Raw genomic sequence first — 23,759 nt, 5'->3', positions numbered from 1 at the left:
CAAATAAATATACGCCCAAATAAACAGATGAACAGAGCTGAAGACAGAAGGTCTAAACACACCGTATGAACCTGCAGAAACTGGAGGGAGCATCCTGAGCATGACGGAGTTTACCACCGAAGACTGGGGGGGTTACCCCGACGTACCTTATTGCGGAGGACCGGGGGGAGGCATGGTGATTCGCCATTGACATAACATGCAGCTTGATACTGGTACTTATACAGACTAACGCCCCCATTTCGGTGTCACTGCCCCCTGCTCAGCTTTCCCATTTCAAACGTTCCCTGAAGGTGTCCCAACGCCCCATTGAGAAACATTGACATATGGTAAACATATGGTATCAGCCTTATAAAAATTATTAAATGTTATCTGAGCAAAAATGCTAAATGTCTTTTTGCATCCAGATTTCCTCAGTCTTTGCAAAACACAATCAAAATATTCATTTTTTTTTTTTAACTCTACACAATATGCTTATATGCATAGTATAAGTATTTTAACCCTTTCATGCATGAATTATGAGAACCTTAATCAAGATTTTTTTTCCTGAGTGTTTTTATTCCTCTTTAGGCATGACAAAAAAAACAATGTGATTGAATTTTTTAAAAAATCAACCTGTTTTTCATGGAGTTACAAAAATGTCCACTCAGCTACACCATTCTTGAAGCAAGAAACATGTATTTAAAACCCAATATCATAAAGTATGAAGATATAAGATATGAAAACAGTGAAATGAAAGCATGTTTAATGCAGCTAATCTGATGTTTTCTCACATTTTAACATATTCTAATACTAGTTATTACTCACTTCATGGAGATAATATGCAAAAAATAAATATTAACAATTGATTTCCGCTCAAGAACCAATCAAGAACAGCAAAGCTACAATAATGGTATGAATTGCAGTTTATGAGATGATGCAAAAGTGTCCACTGTGTTGGTTGATATGGAACTAAAACAACAAAACCCATGGATATACAAGAGTTAAGCTGTAGAGTAACTGTCCATTGTGCATGAAAGGGTTAAGATCCTCATAAAATAATAATAATAATAATAATAATAATAATAATAATAATAATAATAATAATAACAACTTTATTTCTGTAGCACCTATAAAAACTGAGTTTACAAAGTGCTGTGACAGACAAAGCAAAAGGGCAGACTACAGCTGAATAAAAACATAGAAAACAACACAACACAATAAAAGAGATAAGTACAGCAAACATGAAAACATGACTAACCTTAAATGTATCGTAGTGGAGAGGGCAGAAATAACACAACATGATGCATTAAACAAACGTGAAACATTAAAAACACACAACATCACATAAAGGTAAGTCTATAAAAATGCGTTTTAAGAAGTGATTTAAAAGATGACACTGATTCCGCAAGTCTACTGAAGAAAATCAGGAAATTCAAGACAGGGCTACACTTATTTAAATACTACTTTGTCTGTAGTTGTTGTAAACAGTGGAAAAAGCATATCAGTCAAACAGAGAATAAACAGGATGAAATCCATGTTTGGTGTGGCCAGGATTTCCACCCAGTGAATGTAGACAAAACCCAAGCTAAAATCTACAAATCTGTAAATGTACACAATATAATTTACTGAGTTGTTCTAACTCCTTTTTTATGGGTGTGTCATTGTACAGGGAGCTTCTGTATGTTTATCCACTTTAACCAGCAGGAGTTTGTTGAATGTGTTTTGCTGCCACTGTAAAGTCACTTTGTGGGTAAATGGTAAATGGAGCGGAATGGAAACATCAAACATTTAAAGCACAAACTCTATTTTTTATAGCATGTGCTCTTATTTTGAAGGACAGAAGTTCTTTTCAGAAAGTACTGACAGTACTTATTCAACTCAAACAAAAATTACAAACAAGCTAAATCTTGAATTTTATTGAGAAGATGTGAAGATGCACAGATATAGTGTTTTTTCCTGCCCTTTATATCATCTTGGTGTCGTGTTGCTGCAATTCTTCCTTTTTTTTTGTATCCTTCCTTTCAAATTAAAAGTCTCTGCAGTTGTAGCAACCTCAACCCATTTATTTCAGGATTGTGAAATATCAGCAGAAGCAAAAATCTTGCAGTGACAGGCCACAGCTGCAAAATGTAATAAACAAACCCCTTATACACACATACATGCAACACGAGGCTTATCATCAACAGAGCAAGTGACTTTATTCACTGTGTCGCAACGTTTGATCTAATGGAACGGTACATAAAACACAGCATGGGAATCCGTGTGTAAACCTAATGGGACAAACCGTACATCAACAGATGATGTTTACCAACATCCATAAGGTTTATGACACGCCCCTTGCATTAAAACCAGGTGTGGAATTAACGTTGCCAGGAGTGAGTGAACAGAGACTGTTAGAAAATCACCACCCACAGAGTTTTTAACACTGGAGAAAAAAAAAGTAAATTATGGGTGAAGTTACTAATACACGTTGTTGGTACGTATGCTTATATGTTATGCAAATACAGAATATGATTTTGTAAAATTTGTGTAACATGGGTCAATGGAGTCACAGTCTTTTATGGTGAAACACAGTAAACGCTGGATAAAATCTCATATGTACACTTATTCATACATTGTTACAGACCTGTACTTAGGCCCAATCCCAATTCACCCCTTGGCCCTCCCCCTTACCCCTACCCCTCTATTTTGCATGTTCACGTGAAGGGGTAGGGGTGTCCCAATTCTCGATGAGTTGGAGGGGAAGGGCCAAGGGGGTGGGCTTTTTGGTTCTTAAAACGGAGATTTTTCAGGACCACACAAACAATTAGGTATGAAAAATCTCCCATAATCCTGTTCAAATCATTGGCAAGATGGAGGTAAACACAGCAAAAAAGTGCAGCAGTGTGATGAAAGAAACACACAAATGTATGTATTCGCTTCATAAACAACTTAATCATTTGATCGACGGGTTAATGCCATTTCAATATGTTATAGATCGCATTTCTTTGGTTTGTGGTTGATAGCAGATAAAAGATGACCAAAGCCTATACAACAGAGACAGTTACAGCTGCTGACGGCATGGTGACTTCTTTCGGAAACAAAGTTGTCGCATCTGTCAATAGCGGCATCGATGACTGCTGATGACGTAAGAGGTCTGGAAGGGTTGTCTCATTTCATAGGCGAATGTTTCAACCCCTACCCCTTACAACTCCATTTCAAGGGGTAGTGCCAAGGGAGAGGGCCAAGGGGTGAATTGGGATTGCGCCTCAGTAACAGTAATATGGCATATTTGACGACTCTGCAACATTTTTTAACAATTTTTTAAAACAACGCATGACCAGTGACTTATGGAAACCATCAAGTTAATGTGTTTGGAAATATGTTGCTATCAGGTAATTTATCATTAGATGCATTGACTCATACAGGGGTTGGACAAAATAATGGAAACACCTTAAAAAATCAACAAAATATAATTTAATATGGTGTAGGTCCGCCTTTTGCGGCAATTACAGCCTCAATTCTCCGAGGTATTGATTCATACAACTTGTGAATTGTTTCCAAAGGAATTTTAAGCCATTCTTCAGTTAGAATACCCTCCAATTCTTTTAGAGACGATGGCGGTGGAAATCGACGTCTTACTTGAATCTCTAAAACTGACCATAAATGCTCAATAATGTTGAGGTCTGGGGACTGTGCCGGCCATACGAGATGCTCAACTTCATTAGAATGTTCCTCATGCCATTCTTTAACAATTCTAGCTGTATGGATTGGGGCATTATCATCTTGAGGTGAAGGTGTTTCCATTATTTTGTCCAACCCCTGTATATTGGTAAATTAGGAACACACATGATATCTGCTGATGGTTCTATGAAAAAAATAATTACATCAGATGGATTTTGGTATGTAATTAATGAACAACTCCAATGAACTTCGACCAATGACAGTGTCATCAAATGGAATCTTTTGTTTAATGTTTAAATCAGAGACCCTGAGCAGCAGGAATTGCATGTTATGCTATAAATACCAATACTGTATCAGCATGTACTTTTAAAAATCATGCATCGGTCCATTAAGTAATTTTTGTAGTCACTGTTGTGCAAACAAATGGTCCCATAGTCTTAGATGTACTCTCTGCTTGTGCTCATGCCATTCCTCTTACCACACAGGTTTCTGCTTGTGTTACAGATGACATATTATGAAGTCAAGGCTTCCTGTTTGGTCTTGCTGCTGAATAATTCACATCCAGAGCATCCTCCGTATTTTATGGATGGCTTTTAATCCTTCACCGGCTGCACAGCGTTATTTAAAATGTCCCTCTTGCTGTTAGTTAATCACATCTAAAGTGTCATAAGGACACACACAGACAATCCCCATACTGAGACAGACTTTACCATCCCCACGTCTGACATAAATTAAATAGCAGCTGCTGTTTATTGGAGGAAAATGGAAGAGTCACACCTCTGTGTCTGGCCTCCACGTCCTCCTGCTGGGTTTTTGCCTGACTGTGCTGCTTTGCAAGACTGAGTCAGCAAAAGCAAGAATGCCCCACAACTGCAATGTTTCCACCTCCCTCTTTAGGGATTATGCACCGATTAATGAAGAGGCTAAATCTCTGTCTCTTTTTCTATCTTTTCAACTCTTCTTTTTTGCTGCATTTTTTATGAGCGTGCATTTCAGTGAATGAATAAGCAGTTTGATAAGCAGTGATTTTATGACTTACAGGTAGTTAGATATAAGTATTTTGAAATATTGAGGATGGGCATTTTGAGTAGTTTTTGAAGAAAGATCAAACCAATTTAAGATTTTTTCTTGCTTTCCTCAATATCTTCAGAACTTGGGTAGAAAATATTTGTTCCTTGTCTCTGTGAAGCTGAGGTGAGGATTTAAGTCAGATGACTTGAATTGAATCAGACTTAAGTCACAGTTTTTAAGACTTGACACTTCCTTGACTAACACTGATGAAATACTCGACTTGACCCAAATAAAATACTCTTTAAAAACGATGTCAGCTACACTACTGTTTTGACTAACCTTCTATTTTTGCACATGCCTGTTCATCTCTTAAGCCCAGTTGGCCCAGTACTGTGGCCAGCCACTGTTCTGCCCATGTTGCCATGGTAACGCCATGCAACACTTGTAGCAATGTACACATATTATACATCCACATAACCAGAACATCTTTAAAAGTCACTGAATGACTCAAATAAGTGCAAAAATAAAGGTCACATTATGAAGGGACAATTGCTTAATAATGTCTTATTTGCTGTTCTCTGATCATAACTTAATTTTATATGAAAGAAGCTTCTGCTATCAGTTAATCCACTGTTTTGTCTTGTATTGAAATGAGTTCACCTGGAACGAAATGGCCCAGGGCTTAACATGTTTAATGCTGATTGACAAAAAAAGAATACCAGTGTGACATATTCATTCAGCAGTAGTTGACTTCCAGTGAACTCCTCTATTAAACACTATTGCCTTTTTTTTCCAGGAGACATTCTCTTGTGGCATCATTTTAGGATTTTGGTGGTACAGCAATCATGTCCATGTGTCTGCATCATTTTAAATTCTGTAGTGTAACCACAAACTTATTTCTTTTTTTTTTCTTTTACCAAATTTAATCCAATTTATGTGTTTGAACATGTACTTTTCCTGTTTTGTCTGTTGTCTGTCCATGCTGTCTGTCATTATTTTATGTCCCCAAAATGACCAAAAAAAAAAAATTTCATTTGATGTTTTTGAGTGAACTACTCAACAAACTACTGAACTCCTCTGCTTGTTAATGGACAAGTCTGTGAAACTAAGCTAAGATTATTATCAGGTCCCACGTTTTGATTTTCTGCAGCTCTGGTAGATATGCCATCCTCTGAGGGCTCTGGTTTAATACAGTCTGTGGTTTCATGGTGGAGTTCTGGATTTGTTGACCAATAATTCACCAAAGCAGTGCTTGATTTAGTTAATGCAAGCTGGTAAAAATAAGTTAAGGGATTAACAAATCAGTGACCGAGCAAGTAAGGACACATAAATAAGTGAAGTATGTCTTTGGGTGAACAGCTGCTCAGAGGTTACTCATGGTTTAATGAAGAGGGAACCTCTTCTTCCTCCTCTCCCGTTCCTCTCCCTCCTTGAACTTCCTCTTTTTGCGTGTGTGTGTGTGCGCACGCATTGCTTCGCAAGTTCACACTTCCTCGAGGCTCAAGTCATCAGCGTTGAAAGGAATCCAAAAGCGTTCGTTTCCTCTCCACTAGGATGTTTTGTCCTTAACATTCACTCAGCGTCTGCCAGTGTCGACAGGTGATGCCAAGCAGATGAATAGAGAAAATACTCTTTGTTGCTCCTTATGCTCACCCTCTCTCTCTGTCTCTTTCTCCCCAGGCTGCTGTTTTGTCACGTTTTACACAAGGAAAGCTGCCCTTGAAGCCCAGAATGCACTGCATAACATAAAGACCTTAACAGGGGTGAGTGTGTGTCCTCGATTCTCCTCTGCCTACTTTCTCTCTTTCTCTCTAATCGCACATTTACAGCAGCACCCTGAGGCGGCCCCTCCCCGACCCGGTGTGTGTGTACGTTGGTCTGTACATCAGTGTGTTGTACTGCTGCCAAAGTATATTTGCAAACCTGTGAGTGATCAAATGAGTGTCTGTATGAGCAGGTGGGCAGCTGACTGTTGGTGTCAGTTTAGAGTAAAATCATACACTTTAGTTGATAAGTATTGAATCTTGTGTTAAAGGTTGTTCTTACCTAAATATATCCACCTACCCTTAAGCACTGCCACTGAAGGCAAGTCACATAATCCATTTGATTTGACCTACAGTATCTGGCTAGACTTGGAAGCAGTGTTTCCCACAGAATTTTCCAAATTAATGATAAAATAATCCTGCAAACTATGAAATCTCTGCTGCAAATATTTGAATTGACAAGTGCAAACTGATAAATGAAGGATCTGAACATTATATACAACTCTGGTTTAATTGTGGTCTGACTTGAGCTAGATCTAGATCTGATTACCTTGTACTGTAGAGGATCTTAATTTGATTTTTAGAGTAATCATAAAATTATTAAATAAATCAATCAATAACAATGCTACATAAACTTTCTGACTCTAATAATCTTAATTATAAATGGGCTGAGTACTGGTGTAAATACTGTATTACACAGGCTGCATCATGGGCTCTTTGTTGTATTAATCTTGCCAGGTTGACTATTTACATCAGTTTATAATGTTTTAGAGTGTGTCAGGACTAAATAATAGGTTACTTGGCCTCAGTTAATCCATTTAACCTGGATTAGATTATGTAATGTATTTTGCTGCCATTGATATAGTAAAGTGGCTTCAAATATCTAACCATGCAGTAATCCTGATTTAACCCACAAAGACCCAGTGCTACTTTTGTGGCAATTCCCAATTGATTTTTTCTCTATTTGTGATTTACCAACTTTTTTTTTTCCAATATTATCCTCTGTATTTTTTACTCTTAAGTGAAAATCATGTATTTTCCTATATTTAATTCACTGATCATGTAGATGTTCATTAAAGGTCAGATTAAAGTTGAGGGTTTTTCTATCTAAAACAGAAAAAAACTGAAGAAAAAGTAAATCTATCATTAACTGAACATAAACCAAGCGTCTCCCTCCACTCTCATTGATCCAACTCCATGGGTTTTACTGGTGAATCAATGATGTAGAAGATGACGGTTTTTCCACGTTCACTACGGAGCCTCTGAACGTCCAAATGGGTCATATTTGATGACCATGCAAAGATGACTATCTGCATTTTACACCAATTATTTACATGGATTGGTAGGAATCAAGTGGATCAACAGGTATTAAACAGTTTAGATTATTGAAGGATTTTGGTCACCAGTGGATGTTTGGGTCTTTATGGGTTAATATTCATCTTGTGTCTAAGTAGAGGGGCAAAATACGACATGTCATGATGAACAAAACATTGCTTTTAGTTCATCACGAGACTATGGTGGCACAATTAGTCTCTAGTTTCGGTAATTAGCATAAGAAACAATAATTAGCAAATGAAATCCATTCATCAAAGCTTTAGGTAAGTTAACACAATCCTAGGAAACACCGTTTGGACAATGAATCCAAGGTTCAAAGTATGCATGTCCTTCCCAGTGCACATCTAAATGTTAGTCCCACTATAAAGGCGTGTGCACATGCAGTGGCATTGCTTTTCTTTCATGTTGCATTCTCCTCTATTGTTTCCTCTGTAGCCCAGGAGAGCGATATAGAAAGTGGGCTGGAGCTTGCTTGCACTCTTGCTCTTTTAGCCCTGGGTGGATATTTAGAGGCCCCCAGATCCCTTCTGCTCAGGCTATTGGCGGTTTCCCCACCTCTTTCCTTGGCTGCACCGGCTAACTGGAATCTCATCAGTTGAGCGCCTGCACTCACTTGCTTCTGTCAGTTGGATCAGTGGATAGCCCTCCTGTGCAGGACAGGGTGGATACTGCGAATCCCACCGGAGCTATATGCAGGATTTGTGCTGGGGCTCCTGATTCCGAGTCAAGCTTGTTGTTTTGCAAAGAGTCACCGTGTTAATTGCTTGTGGAATAAGTATGTTAAATTTGGTCTGTTTTCCTGTGTCGCGAGAGTTAGTCACTTATCCCTTGTTGGAGGTGTGAAACAGCCCTGGGGAGGACACATACTGCAGCAGTTTCAGGATTATAGGAACATGAAATCGCCTTCTTCTACACCATAACTCCCTCCCTCCCCCTGTACTGTCTGGTCATCACTACTCCCTCCACCAGCTTTTGTCTCCTGAAGCCTTTCTGGTTGTTATGTTCGGGGCTTTTTGAAGTCAGGTACCAATAAAGCCAGATTGTAGTTTCTTGTAAGGGTGTAGGACTGTTTTTAGGACTAGTAAAAAAGAAGTTAAAACAATAAAACACACCACTTAGTGAAAATGATACTCTTGACTTCTTGTAGCAGACATGTTGTACGGAAATGTAATCTGAGAAACAAATCCAAGCATAGAATTAAATAAATGAACTAAAGCAATAGTAAATTGACAATATCAAAGTGCAGATACCAAGGACAAGATTATATGTTTACTGGGAATAGTGAAGGTCTTAATGCTCCACAAAACCCTGTTTTGTTGACTGAGAGAAGAGAAATGCTTAGGAGAGCAGAGAAAATTAAATCTGTCCATTGAAACCCAGACAACATTGATCAACATTGTAGTAAAGTTGGCTCATATTCATCATGTCAGAGTTAGACAGCACTGACTGGCTGACATCCGATTTTTAATAAAACCTCAGTATTGACAAACGGATATGGTTTAAATCTAATAAAGTGGCGCATTAAGAGGGCTGGTGAATACAGTACAGTGCACATTCAAAGACATATTTACAAAACAGGGAATCAATAGTGGCATAATGGCAGATCAATAACCGGTTTGTACAAGGGTTATCTTTCTGAAATGGGGCTTTTGAACTGGCTGTGTCTCGTCCTAAAATAAAAAATAAACCAAAAGCACAGGGAATGAAGGATTCAAGTAGAGATGGAAAAACAACACATGATGAGGATGGTGAATTAATTGCTGAATGAGGTGAGTCAAGACAAAAGGAGAGAGCAGAGCGCATAGAGTGAGGAAAAAATGGAGCGAGAGGTTAGCAGAGGTGATGGGCAGATGGACAGGAAAAAGGTGGAGTAGAGCACTCCAGCACGCTCGAGGGCAAAGCAATAAACGAGGCGCAGTTAAAAACCAATACCTGCTTATTAACTTCCCCACTCTCCTGGCTTGTAAAAGCCAGCGGAACAATGTTTGTATTGGCACTATTTCCCTCCCTCACTCTATCTCTCCTTCCAAACCCAAGGCTCTAACAGGGAGAGATGAAATCAGAGTGGAAAGCTGGAAGATGTCCAAATTGTGGAAAAGGGCACCGGTATTGGCAGCACTGGTTGGCAGCCATCTTGGTTTAGGACAGAAGCAGCTGAACAATTACCATTGTTTGAGGAGGGCATTAATGGTGCATTTTTTTTAAAAAATAGACTCAAATTATCAACACAATATGAATACAGTTTTGTATTGTTTATTTGTCTCTTTTCTTTTTTTGTTTTGTGTTGCAGAGATACTGATTCTTGCATGCTATACAGTTGTCCAGTCCTGTCTTATAATACCACTTTGTACCTCAAGACCTGTAGTGTTTTCCGCCCATAATACATTATCACTCACTGTGTTTTTTTGGTGTGTAGTGTTGTTGGTATAGTATCAGTAATATGTACTATATAGTACTGGGTGTTACATCACAGACAGGTATCTCACATAGCAGTAATGAATGAATTACTAAAGCAAGAAACCCAGTGAACACAACTCAGCAGGTCTCCTTTCACCACAGCTTCATGTGCATCAACTCAAGAATCACCAATATTTACTTAATTAAATGACATAAACTTTAAGATGTTAATAAAATACATTACATTCACAATAACTACCACTTATTTTGTACTATGTCTGCAAACCATGTCCATTTCTTCTCTGTCAGCCATCGTGGTAAAGCAGCTATTAAATCTAAACCAATATATTTTAGCTTATGTAAGTTACCACAGATGTGATTTATTAATGACCTTGCTCTTTAACCATCCAATCAAATAGTGCTGACATAATATAATACATAATAATGATGACATTATAGTGCGCCTGCTAGATCGTGCCTGTGTGACCAACGTGAAATTTGATTGGTTAAAGCAACAGGTTCATCTCCATTTATTTGAAGCTGCACTCAAGGCAGATTTCTTTTAACCGGCAACACATGATGGATGAAATATGACTGAACGAATACTCTAACATGAGATCAAGAGGAAAGCTACAAAAGAAAGAGAATAGACTTTTGGAAATAATTTAATACATTCTCATAAAACAAATATAAAAATGTAGGGTGTAAATGTAGATTGTGATTCTTTAGGCCAACCATTGCCTAATTGCATGTAACACTATTGACAGTGTTACTTTCTAATGAGCTGCTAACCCCCTCTGTTGATAGCTGGGGTTCATTCTGAATTGGAGGCGTACATATTGCACCTTTAAGCAAAATAGTCTGTGGTTTATGTGCTGAGTTTTTCAAAAAAGAATTGTGGTGAGTCTTCCTCCTCCAAGAGTGAATCTCTTCTTCTTCTTGTGCTCACTCTTCACCTGATTCTCCTGAAGATTTGTCAGCGATCTGACAGCACATCTTTACCAAATGTATGCATATTTGGTTTTATGCATGCAGAAAGTGTGTATTCATGCCAGCTCCAAACATGTCTGTCAAGTATTGTTTCCACAGCATGCACAGGTCAGAGCAAGGCGTAGACATTGTATTACTAATGCCCATTCTTTTCCATTTTTACCGATATTCACAAAAGAATACCAAATTTTTATTTTTTAGAAGAAGCAGGTTTGTCCAGATTCACCCACAGTTGGATGTACATTTCTTTTCAGGCGATAATGTTAAACACCTTTTGCACATTGAGGAAGGGACTGATGATATGATAATAACAGTTTGTTATTACAAGTTAGAATTGCTATAATTCATTTTCATAAATAGGATCAGATATTATTAGCAGTCAAATATGATACAGTTGGCAGGATACAGACAAAATGGCAACCACAAACATGTTTTCTGTAATAGTAATATGATCTTCCAGCAGAATTTTACCTATAACTCTCATTTGTACATACTTTAGAGCCTTTATGTGATGAATAAACAGAAAATCAGAAATACTTACCTGAAAATACCTTATATTGCATCAAAACTATTCATATGTGAATGCAAATTTGAGACAGCTGCAACACAAGTTCAATTTAAGTATGTATTCATTATTATCTTAATATTGCTTTGGGTAGATATGCATGGTCCTGGATAAATATTCTCCAAAACTAGTGAGTGCCTCCATGTTTGATTAACATGATGTACAAAGGTTCCTCACTTCTAATAGTGTAGTTGTTTGGATGTGTCTCCATGCTCTTGAGTTCAGGGTGACTAGAAACACTATCAAAAGGCACCTTGTTGTTGTTTCATTCTGCACAAGGTCATAGGTTGATGCCTTTAGTTTTGTGTCTTACATTTAAAGCTTTTTTTTCCCTTTGTCACTAATGTATGAAATGTGTATTCAAATGCACCTTTTGACATGGCAAGAAAAGTGTGAAGGTGTAAATCCTTCCTTGTCCATGTACATATTGAAGTCTCATGTAGTAACAACATCTGGATGTTACCAAATCTTACAATGGACAACAAGAAAAACCTTTCCATCTGCTACTGAAGGAAAAACACAATTGATCTTGACTAAATCAAGCTTACTGATGACAACTCTTAAGTCATTTCTTTCTTCTGCACATTTAGACTTTGAGTTGAACCTCTAAAAAAAAAAAAAAAACACTCATTTTCCAATCTTGTACCAACAGCTATTACACTGTTTTTGAAATCTAAAGATTTTGTGCCAAAACAGTTAAATTTACTCATAGATTTGAACATCAAGCCCAGTGAAGAGTAAATGTAAGTAGTAAGTAGCAGAACCTGTCAGTTGAGCTCAAAATTGTACAAAAAGGTTTGCCTGTGGATTTTGACATCCTCCTGCTGCTGGAACCAACAATAAAATTGTCATGACTTACACCACAGTTACTGGATCAAATATAAAAACAAAGTGCGTATCGAGGAAATACATTCTGATTGACATTATGTAGTCTATCATTCATATGTTTTTTGTCATAGTTGGTGGTAATTTGGGGCTCTGTCATTGCCCTTATTCTAAAGAGCTGAGCTTTTAGGGCAGGGTTTGGCAATTAATTTTCTAAACTTTGACAGGTGTTAAGGGCCAGATCAATACACCTGCAGCTCTGCTCAATATATGTCTCTTATAAAACAGTAAATGAAACAATACAATGATACAATAAAAATGCAGAGCACAGAATACAACTATTTAACCCTTAAAGACCCAAACAGCCACCGGTGACCAAAAGCATCTACTGATCTAAACTGTTTAATACCTGTTGATCCACTAATCCTATCAATACATGTAAATAATTGGTGTAAAATGCAGTTTGTCATCTTTTCATGGTCATCAAATATGACCCATTTGGACATTTAAAGGCTCTGTAGTAAACATGGAAACACCATAATCTTCTACAACATTGATTCACCAGTAAAACCCATGGAGTTGGATCAATGACAGTGGATGGACACACTTGGTTTATGTTCAGTTAATAATATATTTTGTTGAAAAAGTCACAATTTCTTCATTTTTCTCTGTTTCTGATATTATAACATTCAACTTCAATCTGAGCTTTTATGACCATCTACATCAGGGGTGTCCAATCCTGGTCCTCAAGGGACGGTATCCTACATGTTTTAGATGTATCTCTCTTCCAACACACCTGATTCAATTGATAAGCCTATCATCAAGCTCTGCAGAAGCCTGATAACAACCGTCAGGTGTGCTGGAAGAGGGAAACATCTAAAACAAACAGGATACCGGCCACCGAGGACCAGGATTGGACACCCCTGATCTACATGATCAGTGAATTAAATATGAAAAAATACCAGGTTTTCATTGAAAAAAAACCCACAAAATACAGTGGATAATATTACAATAAATGGTGATAAATAACTTACGAAAAGTTAAATAGAGAGAAAAATCCATTTGGGAACTGACACAAAAGAGGCACTGGGTCTTCATGGGTTAATGAATATCCACAAAAACGTTTTTTTGAAAATGCGCAAAACCAGCTCCACATTAACTTTACATGAAAAACAATAAATGCATCCAGCTATGTTTGCATATCTCAGTTCCTTTTCTTTTTCTTTCTCTGACTTCAGTGAAGAAATACCTCGAAGTCTTTGACTTGTTAAAAACTCAGCATTCTGAATCAGTCTTTCTTTTTTTAGCGTTAGCTGACATCTTCATGGGCTAAAACTGAACAACAAACCAATCAGTGCATAAACCTTATACGGAAAGTACATAAATTTAGCAGATCCTTCAAAATAAAAGCAGTGCCGTTGTATCTATTACAATTATATATATTTACATTGACCTTTAATTTGCCAATGACCTCATGTGGACCAGTCAGGGTCAGCTAGCGGAGCACATGTGGCCCGTGGTCCTTACATTGCCCAGGTCTGTTTTAGGGGATTACAGAATTGCCAATGAATTCTCCCATCTTGGATACAGTGACATTTTGTTCGTCTTTGCATCACTTTGGACTGCACCAAATTTTTCTTTATTGAAAGAAAGCCACCTGAATTTACAGAACCACTGCTAATGATATCCTGGTAATGGTTTATTAATTTGTGCATAGCTTAAAATCCTGATGGGCTGGAGAAATTCTCATTTCAGATTTGGAACCAGTGCAGCTAGTTGCAGGAATTTCTACGTTTATACCTCTACCAGTCGCAAAATCATTGTTATTATAGACTACAGACCAGTATTAAAGAGAGCTCCAATAATTCTGCAAAACAAAAATAATTTTGTTTTTCACATTCCGACCAAACGTAAGATGCACAAATTATTTTGAATATGTTCTTAATATTTGCATGTGTATCCTGATAATAAAGCAATCAGTTTTTATAACTGTTTGATTAGCACATTTTTTAATTCTAAAAATAATGCTGGCAAAACTGCAGCTTAACATCTACCATTTTCTGTTGATGTTCACCAATTTCAGGCTATTGTTAGCCCGGGTAACATCCAGGTTAAAAGGGGCACAATCAGTCCAAACATCTGTGCCCTGTCTGACCTGTAATAATGATGGCGTCAATAGATGATTCAATTAATAAAAATCAAAGTTGTGAATGACTCACCTCTGGGCAGCCTCACTTAACATGCTGCTTCTCTGGACAGCTTTTGTGAATCCAAATAAGCAATACTGTTTGTCAAAGAACAACAGCTTTTACTGAAGTTGTTTCTAATGACCTGCTAATGAAGCTGCTGGGGGGTGGAGACAATGTGTGTGTCGATCAGCATGTGCATGTGTTGCCTGGAGAGCCGTGTGTTCATCTCACCAACTCTCTAATAGCAGTAGTGAGGTCCAAATATGCTATTTTACACACATACACGCACACACACACACGCACATACACGCTTACAACACCATCACCCCTGCTATAACCCATCTATCGTGGAAAAACATGCTCTGTACCCCTGGAGCGATTTAAAGCCATAAGACCAAACCCCTGCTGCATGGACTGATCCGCACCCCTGCATGAGTCTTCAACACACACACATGCAAGCACACACTTTTATGTGCACACAAGCATATGCCCCAGCACAGTCTGGCTTTATTACATTACATCGCTGTGTTTTTCACTTTCACCTTTTTTCTTTTTTTTTTTTATTTCCCCCTCCTGGCCCACTCAAGGAATCACCCACTCTCTACACATATTCAACACACACACTGAGACGCACGCTAACAACAACATGCAGCGAGTTAAAGCCTGTCAGCCTGCCTGTCAGACAAGGTTGTTTGAGATTTTCCACTAAATTGAACTCTTTCATTAGTGGCTGACAGATGTCTAAATGCCCGGTGTCTGCCCCCTTTTCTATCCAACCCCTTATGCCCGCCAAGTGGGCCCTGAGGCCGCCGCTCTCTGTCTGAAGCTGGGTGGAGGGAAAAGGAAAGGAGGGTGGAGATGGAAGGATGAAGGGAGGAGTGAAAGCTAATCTAGGACGTGTCCTCTGGAGTGCCCTCCAGCTTGAAGAAGTTCAGTCCTTTATCCTCATTTTCTGTCTTTTCTCTCCCGCTCTCTTCCTTCATCTTACCCTCGCTCTCTCTCGCTCTCTTTCTGTCTTTTGTCCTGTTGAATCTCTCCTTCTACCTTTCTCCCTCTCCATCTCTCCCTCTCTTTGTGAAAAAGGATGAAAAGCCCTTTGATTCACAGTTTCTCTCAAGGATATTTCATTCTGACAGTAAGACATAGGGGAGGGGAGACGGAGGTAGGGGAGAGGTACAGGGGTGGGGGTGGGGGGGTAATCGGGATGTTGGGTGGGGTGGACGAGGTGGGGGCTTCAGACGTGATCAGTCGAGCCCCGTCCTCCACGTGGGCGGATCAGAGCGTTTGCAGAGCGCCGCGCTTGATAAGAAGCGTGGGGCTCATTAAAAGCTGCCGTCGCACTGAGACCACACACACCGACACACACACAGGTCCCCACCTCCCTTACCTTTCTGCTGGCGAGATAATTAGTGACGCTCCGCTGCCAGAATACAGACGCAAGGTTGTGTGTGCTCATGCAACCAAAGGCACATCAAACGCTTCCATCAAAGTAAGTGTGATCTCAAGCAAGGTTAAGGTTTAAAAGCTGCGATTTATAATCCAAAGACATAACTCATTTAATCCATCATTTATTTCAAGTTGTTGGACAGAGCTGTAGATAGACTGTAAGTGATAATGTGTATTATCATTTTCAACCAAGTGAGAAATCATATTCTTTCATGCAGAAGCCCCTGTGGTCCTAAGACTGTGACTGTTCCACCCTTTGAAGGGAGCTTGTGAAATGGGCTGTAAGGCTGTGCCTAGTTTTTGCTCTGCAGCTAATTTTATTTACTGTAACTCTCATCTTTATTCTTGCATTATTATGTATTATGTGACTGATGACCTTGATTATCGAAAGTAAGCCTTATCCAACCATTTCTTTTACAACTGCACTGAAATATAGGAAAATCTGCTTGTTAAATTGCACAGCTTTGATATCAAAATGCCAAACAGGTTTATAATATGTGTAGCCCTGGGTGGTATGAGTGAATGCCAGGAGATATACCAATTTGCACTATTTATAGGGATGTAGTTACTACTAGCAGATTCAAAAAAAAAAAAAAAAAAAAAAAAAGAAGAAGATAATTTAGGCCAGTGTTTTTCAACCTTGGGGTCAGGACCCCATGTGGGGTCGCCTGGAATTCAAATGGGGTCACCTAAAATTTCTAGTAATTGATAAAAATAAAAATTTACTAATAAAAATTTACATTATATAGCCTAAATGTTGCCTAAAATTAACCATTATTTGCAACATATGATTTGACATTTGATTTGATCTATCTCTCCTTTATGTGAAGCACTTTGTAACATGTTGTTTTAAAAAAGGCTATATAAATAAAGCTTTACTTACTTACTTACTTACATATTATAACAAACTATTACACGATCAAAAACAAATTAATTTTAGCAAAAAAAAAAAAAAAGTCTCCATTTTGAATGTCTGGGGTCGCCTGAAATTTCTAGTAATTTATAAAAAAAAAATAATAATAATAAAAAATTAAAACTTACTAATAAAAATTTACATTATATAGCCTAAATGTTGCCTAAAATTAATGTTTATTTGCAACATATTATAGCAAACTATTGTATGATCAAAAACAAATTAATTTTAGCCCAAAAAAATGTCTCTGTTTTGAATGTCTGGGGTCACCAGAAATTTTGTTAAAATGGGGTCAGGAGTAAAAAAGGTTAGAAACCACTGATTTAGGCTGTTTATTTGTAGACAATCACAAAACCTGCACTACTTATACACATGTATTCAACCATAAGAACTGCAAAGAAACACAATAAAAACATAATATCTTGATGAAAGGATTTAGTGGAGTAACCCTGACTGTCAATCGCAGTATTCATGCATCACATGCTCTCTGTTGTCTCTATCTTTTACTTTGATATTGGTGCTTTATGCCACTCATAGAACAAAAATCCAAGCAGCTCAGCTTTGTCTGATGGTTTGGGATCTGTCCATCCTTATATTGAACACACCCCAGAAGGTTTCGGTGAGGTTCAGGTCTGAGTGCATGTGTAACATTGGGTTTATATTTTAGACTGCATTCAAATGTCAAAATTCTGTTTAGGTTATTTTCTTTAGATAGCAGCCTGAAATCCTCTTTACAAATGCAGTTCTTTTCACCAGAAAGCAATGTTGATATTGTACACCTCTGCAATCCATGGATCTCCACATTATTTGACGTTCAAGTATTTGCTGGTTTTCTCAATGCGCACAACATAAATGTCAGATATATAGAATTGAGGTCTTTGCCACCAGAGAGCTGTGTTTCTTGTAGGCTGTGTTTTTTTTCGGTTTGGTAATAGAAGTGCTTTGGTTAGGGATTGGAAATTGTTGTTTTTCTTTTATTTGTTGTTTTTTTGGGGGGTTTAAGTACATAACACATAATACATAGTGAGCTATATCACATCTCTGAGGACTTATACTATAAAAACTGTGAAAATCATTTCATTTAAAAATATGAGTGCAGTTTCTCCCTATACATAATCATATTTAACGAACCACTGATGAATATAAGTGAAAATGACTGTGGATGCATGTACATTTGTATCACAAACTGCTGATTTGAAAAAATATAGAGTTGAGAAAATGTTGTAATTCTATTCATATCTGGTTTGTAGAACCATTTACATTTATGCATTTGGCATAATGTAATCCAAAGTGACTTACAGGGGAAAACCAATCAAATCACTCAATCAATCAAATTTTATTTATATAGTGCCAGATCACAACAAAAAGTTATCTCATGACACTTTATATATAGAGTTGGTCAGAACCAGACTCTAAGCCAATTTACAGAAACCCAACAGAATCCTCCAGGACCAAACACTTGTGACTGGTGACAGTGGCGAGGAAAAACTTCCCTTTAACAGGCAGAAACCTCGAGCAGACCCTGACTCCTGGAGGATGGACATCTGACTGGACCAGCTGGGGTGAAAGAGAGAGGGTAAAGAAAGAGAAAAAGAAAGAGCAATAGAGATAGAGACTGGGGGAGAACCAATCATGTTATTCTCGTATAAGTGGTTTTCCCTAAAAAAAAAAAAAAAAAAAAAAGAAATGTTTGTGTTAAGGTTAAAACTGTATCTCCAGCAGCATTTTGACTCAGCCACCCTGAGACGCTACCTGAGATGGAGCGAAGTCTGATTCAGCATCCATTAATCAGTCTATGAAGGACTACTGTACATAATCAAACAGATCCATCATAGCTGAGGCCAGCAAGACATGTTCTTTTTTAATAAAAGGACAGCGTCAGGTCATTTATCAGCTAACTTGTACTTGGTGTGTGTGTGTGTACAAGTGTGTGCTCCTGACAGAGTGCCTGATAGCAGCACCGCAAAAGGAGAGGAATGCCTCGTGTCCACAGTCTGACAGTCGGACGATGTGTTTTGTTTGTTCAGGTGCGAGTCTATCACACATATCGCTGCTCTATCACAATAGCTTTCCATGCAGCGCTTAAGAGGAGCTCCCTGGCAGGAAAAAGAGATGAGGTAACTCAAACCGGCTGTGGAAGACTGACTGACTGGATGTCCTCCGCACTACAACTTAAGTTTTCGGCAGCTTGTTACACTGCAGATGAGCCTCTGTGAAACCTGACCGCCGTAATCACCCAAGGACCTGGGAAGTAGTGGTAGGTGGTGCTAAGCCCGAAACAGCGGAAATATGGCAGTGTAGGATATTAAATTTATCATGTACTAAGCCGTGCGTCATCAAACATTCATGTGTTATAGCCTGGAGGATATTATGCAACAAGCTGAAAGGTTAGACCTCGGACAAGTGGTTTATAAAAAGGCTGAATGGAGACAGCTGGCCAGTAGACGGCGATTAGAGCAGCTCGCACGAGTGTTTTAAACGTGTGTTTGTGTGTCCTCATCTTTAAATCCTGCTCGGCTCCTCACAGATCATTTAAGTCCGGAGAAACAACAGTAGCTCATTCACTGCAAACACCACACACATATACAAACAACCATTCCCTCAGCGGTGTCATTACAGAGGCTCATTATCGAAATCAATTCAATTAAAGGCTGTAATTGCTGTAGTGAAACCCAAATGCTATCGCAAACACAACTGAAGGAAGGCGAACCTCATCGATGCACAGACCCTCAGTGTGTGTGTGTGTGTGTGTGTGTGTGTGTGTGTACATGTGTGTGTGCACTTTATTTAACTAAAGAAATATTAATCGCTTGTTTCAAATTAACTTCCCTAACCCCTCTTTTCTGTCTGAGTTGGTGGCAGCGTTTAAGCATATTGATTCATCGGGGGGGGAGGAGGGGAGGGAAAAGAAAAGGGAGGGAGGGTGTAAATGCAGGCTAACTATGTTAAACACTTAGAGTAGTTAGTGTGGAGACGCGACACAGCATAGCTAATGCCAAATCCCTCAATCATTCTGCTCACACACGCACGCTGGGTTAATTGTTTACCGAGCTAAATGAAGTGGGGATAATGTAGGCTAACTGTGCACTAAGCAGCACTAAGACAAGGGATATTGTAAAGGACAATTTGATTTATAGTCGTTTGTTTGCTGAAAGGAGAGGGAGAATTAAAGTCACAGTTAATTTGTATCAAGGTGTTTGTCAGAGTGACGTGAGGAAGCAGACAGGGTGTTTGTAATGTGTCGAGTGTGTATATACACTCAGTTGAGATGCTGTTATAGAGGTTACTTGCTCTTGAACATTTTATTTGTGTCTGTATACATACATTGAGTTTACCTGAAAAGCATTATACGGATGAAGTACAGTGATGATATGGAGAGGAGTGTGTGGCTGTTGAGGAGTTACCAGGTGAATAAAGTGTGTTGGAAGTAGAAAAGGGCGATCTGTTAACAACCACACCAGGTTTTCCTCTAGTTTCTCCATTTTCTGGAGGCTTAGGCTGTGTGTAAGGGTTTTCTATTGTCGTTAGCTGACCAGAAACACTGCATTTTTGCTAGTTTTACAATATTGACAGTATCTAAACTAGTGCTGTCAAACAATTACAATTTTTTTTTCAGATTAATCACAGATTTGCTGCGGATTAATTTCGATTAATCACGATTAAATATTCATTTTTAATCTATATTAATGTCATGTCATTTTGCATCAGCAAAGAGACTCAAGAAAGAAGGGAATATATATATACTCCTGAGAGCCAGCAATGCATTTTTGCCCTCTGTAGGGGACAAAAGTTTGACAGTTTTACTTAACAAATGCTGTCTATTGCAAATTACATTACATTAAAAAGTAAATAAATAAAATATAATTTAAAAAATGTACCTGAAAAAATTGTTGCATACGCAGTTTCCAATCAAGACAATTGTTTAATGTAAAAAAAATCTAAAATTTTCACTTTTCTGGGTCTCCTTCAACAGTTTCAACAAACCAACTTGAAACAACTGTTTAATCATTATTAATTATGATGATGGATTAATCCGCATTTACTCATTAATTTGGACAGCCCTAATCTAAACACATTCATATACCCCTTTACATTCAGTTGTAGTGTTTTCATCAGTTACCGTGACTGTGGTGGCCTATTTGCCCCATCCAGGTTTTAAAATAAATCAGTCATGTTTTCACACAGCATAGGTCTTAAATATCTGTGCAAATCTGACTCACTGCACGTCAGAGTACAGAAGCTGGACCACAGTTGTCTGATGTTCTTCATCTTCATCATCATTTCTTCAACAGCGGAAAAACAACATATTACACAAACTCTATGTTAGTGTAGACGGGTGCTCAAACAGGCTAAAATGAAATCATTATCATAGCGACCTGTGCGTAAGACATTAGACTTAGACTTTGTTGACGCACAAGGGGAATTACTTGGCCATAATAGCCCAGTTGCATGTAAAACACTCTTAAAAAAAACCCTAGCAAAAAAGAAAAAATTAATGTTTCAAACCAATATAAATTCCAATACTATACAGGGTGGGGAAGCAAAATTTACACTGAACATTTAGTTGTTTTTTCTCAGCAGGCACTACATCAATTGTTTTGAAACCAAACATATATTGATGTCATAATCATACCTAACACTATTATCCATACCTTTTCAGAAACTTTTGCCCATATGAGTAATCAGGAAAGCAAACGTCAAAGAGTGTGTGATTTGCTGAATGCACTCATCACACCAAAGGAGATTTCAAAAATAGTTGGAGTGTCCATAAAGACTGTTTATAATGTAAAGAAGAGAATGACTATGAGCAAAACTATTACGAGAAAGTCTGGAAGATACTATTAAAGAAGAATGGGAGAAGTTGTCACCCGAATATTTGAGGAACACTTGCACAAGTTTCAGGAAGCGTGTGAAGGCAGTTATTGAGAAAGAAGGAGGACACATAGAATAAAAACATTTTCTATTATGTAAATTTTCTTGTGGCAAATAAATTCTCATGACTTTCAATAAACTAATTGGTCATACACTGTCTTTCAATCCCTGCCTCAAAATATTGTAAATTTTGCTTCCCCACACTGTAAATAAATGAATAAACAGATCCTTTAACATGGACAGTAGCTGAGCAGGAAGCAAGTGTGTACTGTTATGATCTCTTCTGTTCTAAGATCTGGAATTCTGCTAATGACTTGAATAAGAAGCTGTAAGTTCAACAAGTTCAATAAGTCGCGGCAGTGACTCAAAGTCTGATTTAGTCTGTTGATTTGAAATGTCTGAGTTTATTAGGCCTTGCCGTTCTTCCTTTTCAATTACAAGAAAATTTAAATGCTGTCAAGTCGCGTCCAAATGCAATCTGAAGAAAATTACCCTCTGTTTAAGTGGCGTTAACAGGATTCGAGCTGAAGTGTGTTCCTGCTTATCACATGAACCAGGGCTAGTATTGTTTTGGATACTGAGTTTGTGTGAATAAATGTGAGTCAGCAGAGGTTTAATGAGTGTTATGGTTCAGTGGTTTTAATATACATAATACAGAATGTAACATCAGTAGGAAAAAAACAGTAACTTTACTCAAATTCAGCCTAAACAAAGGTGTTGCCTTGAATAAGTGACAGGGTTTTGTGTGTTTTAACAGGTTCTTTCAGATTAGTGGATCAGTAAAGGTTAAAAAAACATTTAATTGTGTGTTTATTCTGTTTATTATTCCAAATGGAAGAGCACAGGATATGTGAACCTTATATTTCTATTAATTTGTCTTTTCTAATTTTCGGAATGTGCCTGAGGTATATTTAATAACACTGGTGATGATTACCGTCTGGAGGTCATGTGTGTGCAGTAGTAACTTTTTGATGTGTGGCTGTTACAGTGTGTATTTGTATGTGTGTGTATGTGTTTGTGTGTGTTCATACGCTTTCGGTCACCAATATTGGATCCCAACTGCGAGGGCCATCTGTCTGACTTTGACCCAGCAGCTCACCGTCACACCTTGAAAGAGGAGGGAGGAGGAAGGCTGTGAGTGTGTGTGAGCAGAAACACAGACAGACAGAGATGTTTGGTACTATACACTCTGTGCACTCCTCTGTTTTTGGCACACATTCTGGTCATGTGAATTTGGCTGTTGCTTTGAAGGTGCCAACTGCTGGCAAAGGGCACACACACACACACACCTATATACACATTTATCCTGTTTCCACCTTGAACCTCAAGTTAGCCCTGTAGCCACAGGACAAGTCGACCTCTGACTTTTTAAGCACTGGGGCATTCCCGGAAGACCTTGGCAAGTGAGACAGGGCGACAGGGGATGACGTTGACCCAAGAGCAGCAGTTAACATTTAGGAAGTGTAGGGTTTCCTGTTCTCGATGCACCACGAGGAACTATTTAATGGTCAGTCAAAGGGGTGGGGCGGGGTGGGGGGGTTAGCACATAGAGTGCCTGAATAACAGCCAGGTGGTTGGATATGTCTGTACATGATGAGGATATAAAGATAAAAAGCCCAGAGAAAACAGGGGGGTTGGTGGGTGACATTTCATCAGCTAGTCTGTCAGATAGACACCTCTCATCAGCCAGGAAAAGACAGGGAGATGGTCCCAGAACCATCTGGGCTGTCGACTACCCTCTGATCCCTTTAATGTAATGTGGACCTTATGGTTTCACTTTTCTGACTAAGAAATGTGCTGGTGACTGTATT

The 23,759-nt window shown here is 38.4% G+C and overlaps 1 protein-coding gene across 13 annotated transcripts in view; it reads left to right on the top strand.

Annotated features, from left to right (window-relative positions):
- celf2 (cugbp, Elav-like family member 2) overlaps window positions 1–23,759 on the top strand; it is a 249,899-nt gene that overhangs the window by 157,514 nt on the left and 68,626 nt on the right. For all 13 annotated transcript variants that reach the window (XM_030148793.1, XM_030148792.1, XM_030148789.1 and 10 more), the window contains one exon: window positions 6,334–6,416. In XM_030148793.1, the coding sequence (XP_030004653.1) occupies window positions 6,334–6,416 (83 nt within the window). The remainder of the gene's footprint in view (window positions 1–6,333; window positions 6,417–23,759) is intronic.

Source organism: Sphaeramia orbicularis, chromosome 12, assembly GCF_902148855.1.
Source record: "Sphaeramia orbicularis chromosome 12, fSphaOr1.1, whole genome shotgun sequence".
NCBI classification, from domain to species: domain Eukaryota; kingdom Metazoa; phylum Chordata; class Actinopteri; order Kurtiformes; family Apogonidae; genus Sphaeramia; species Sphaeramia orbicularis.
This window is presented reverse-complemented; position numbering and strand designations above follow the sequence as displayed.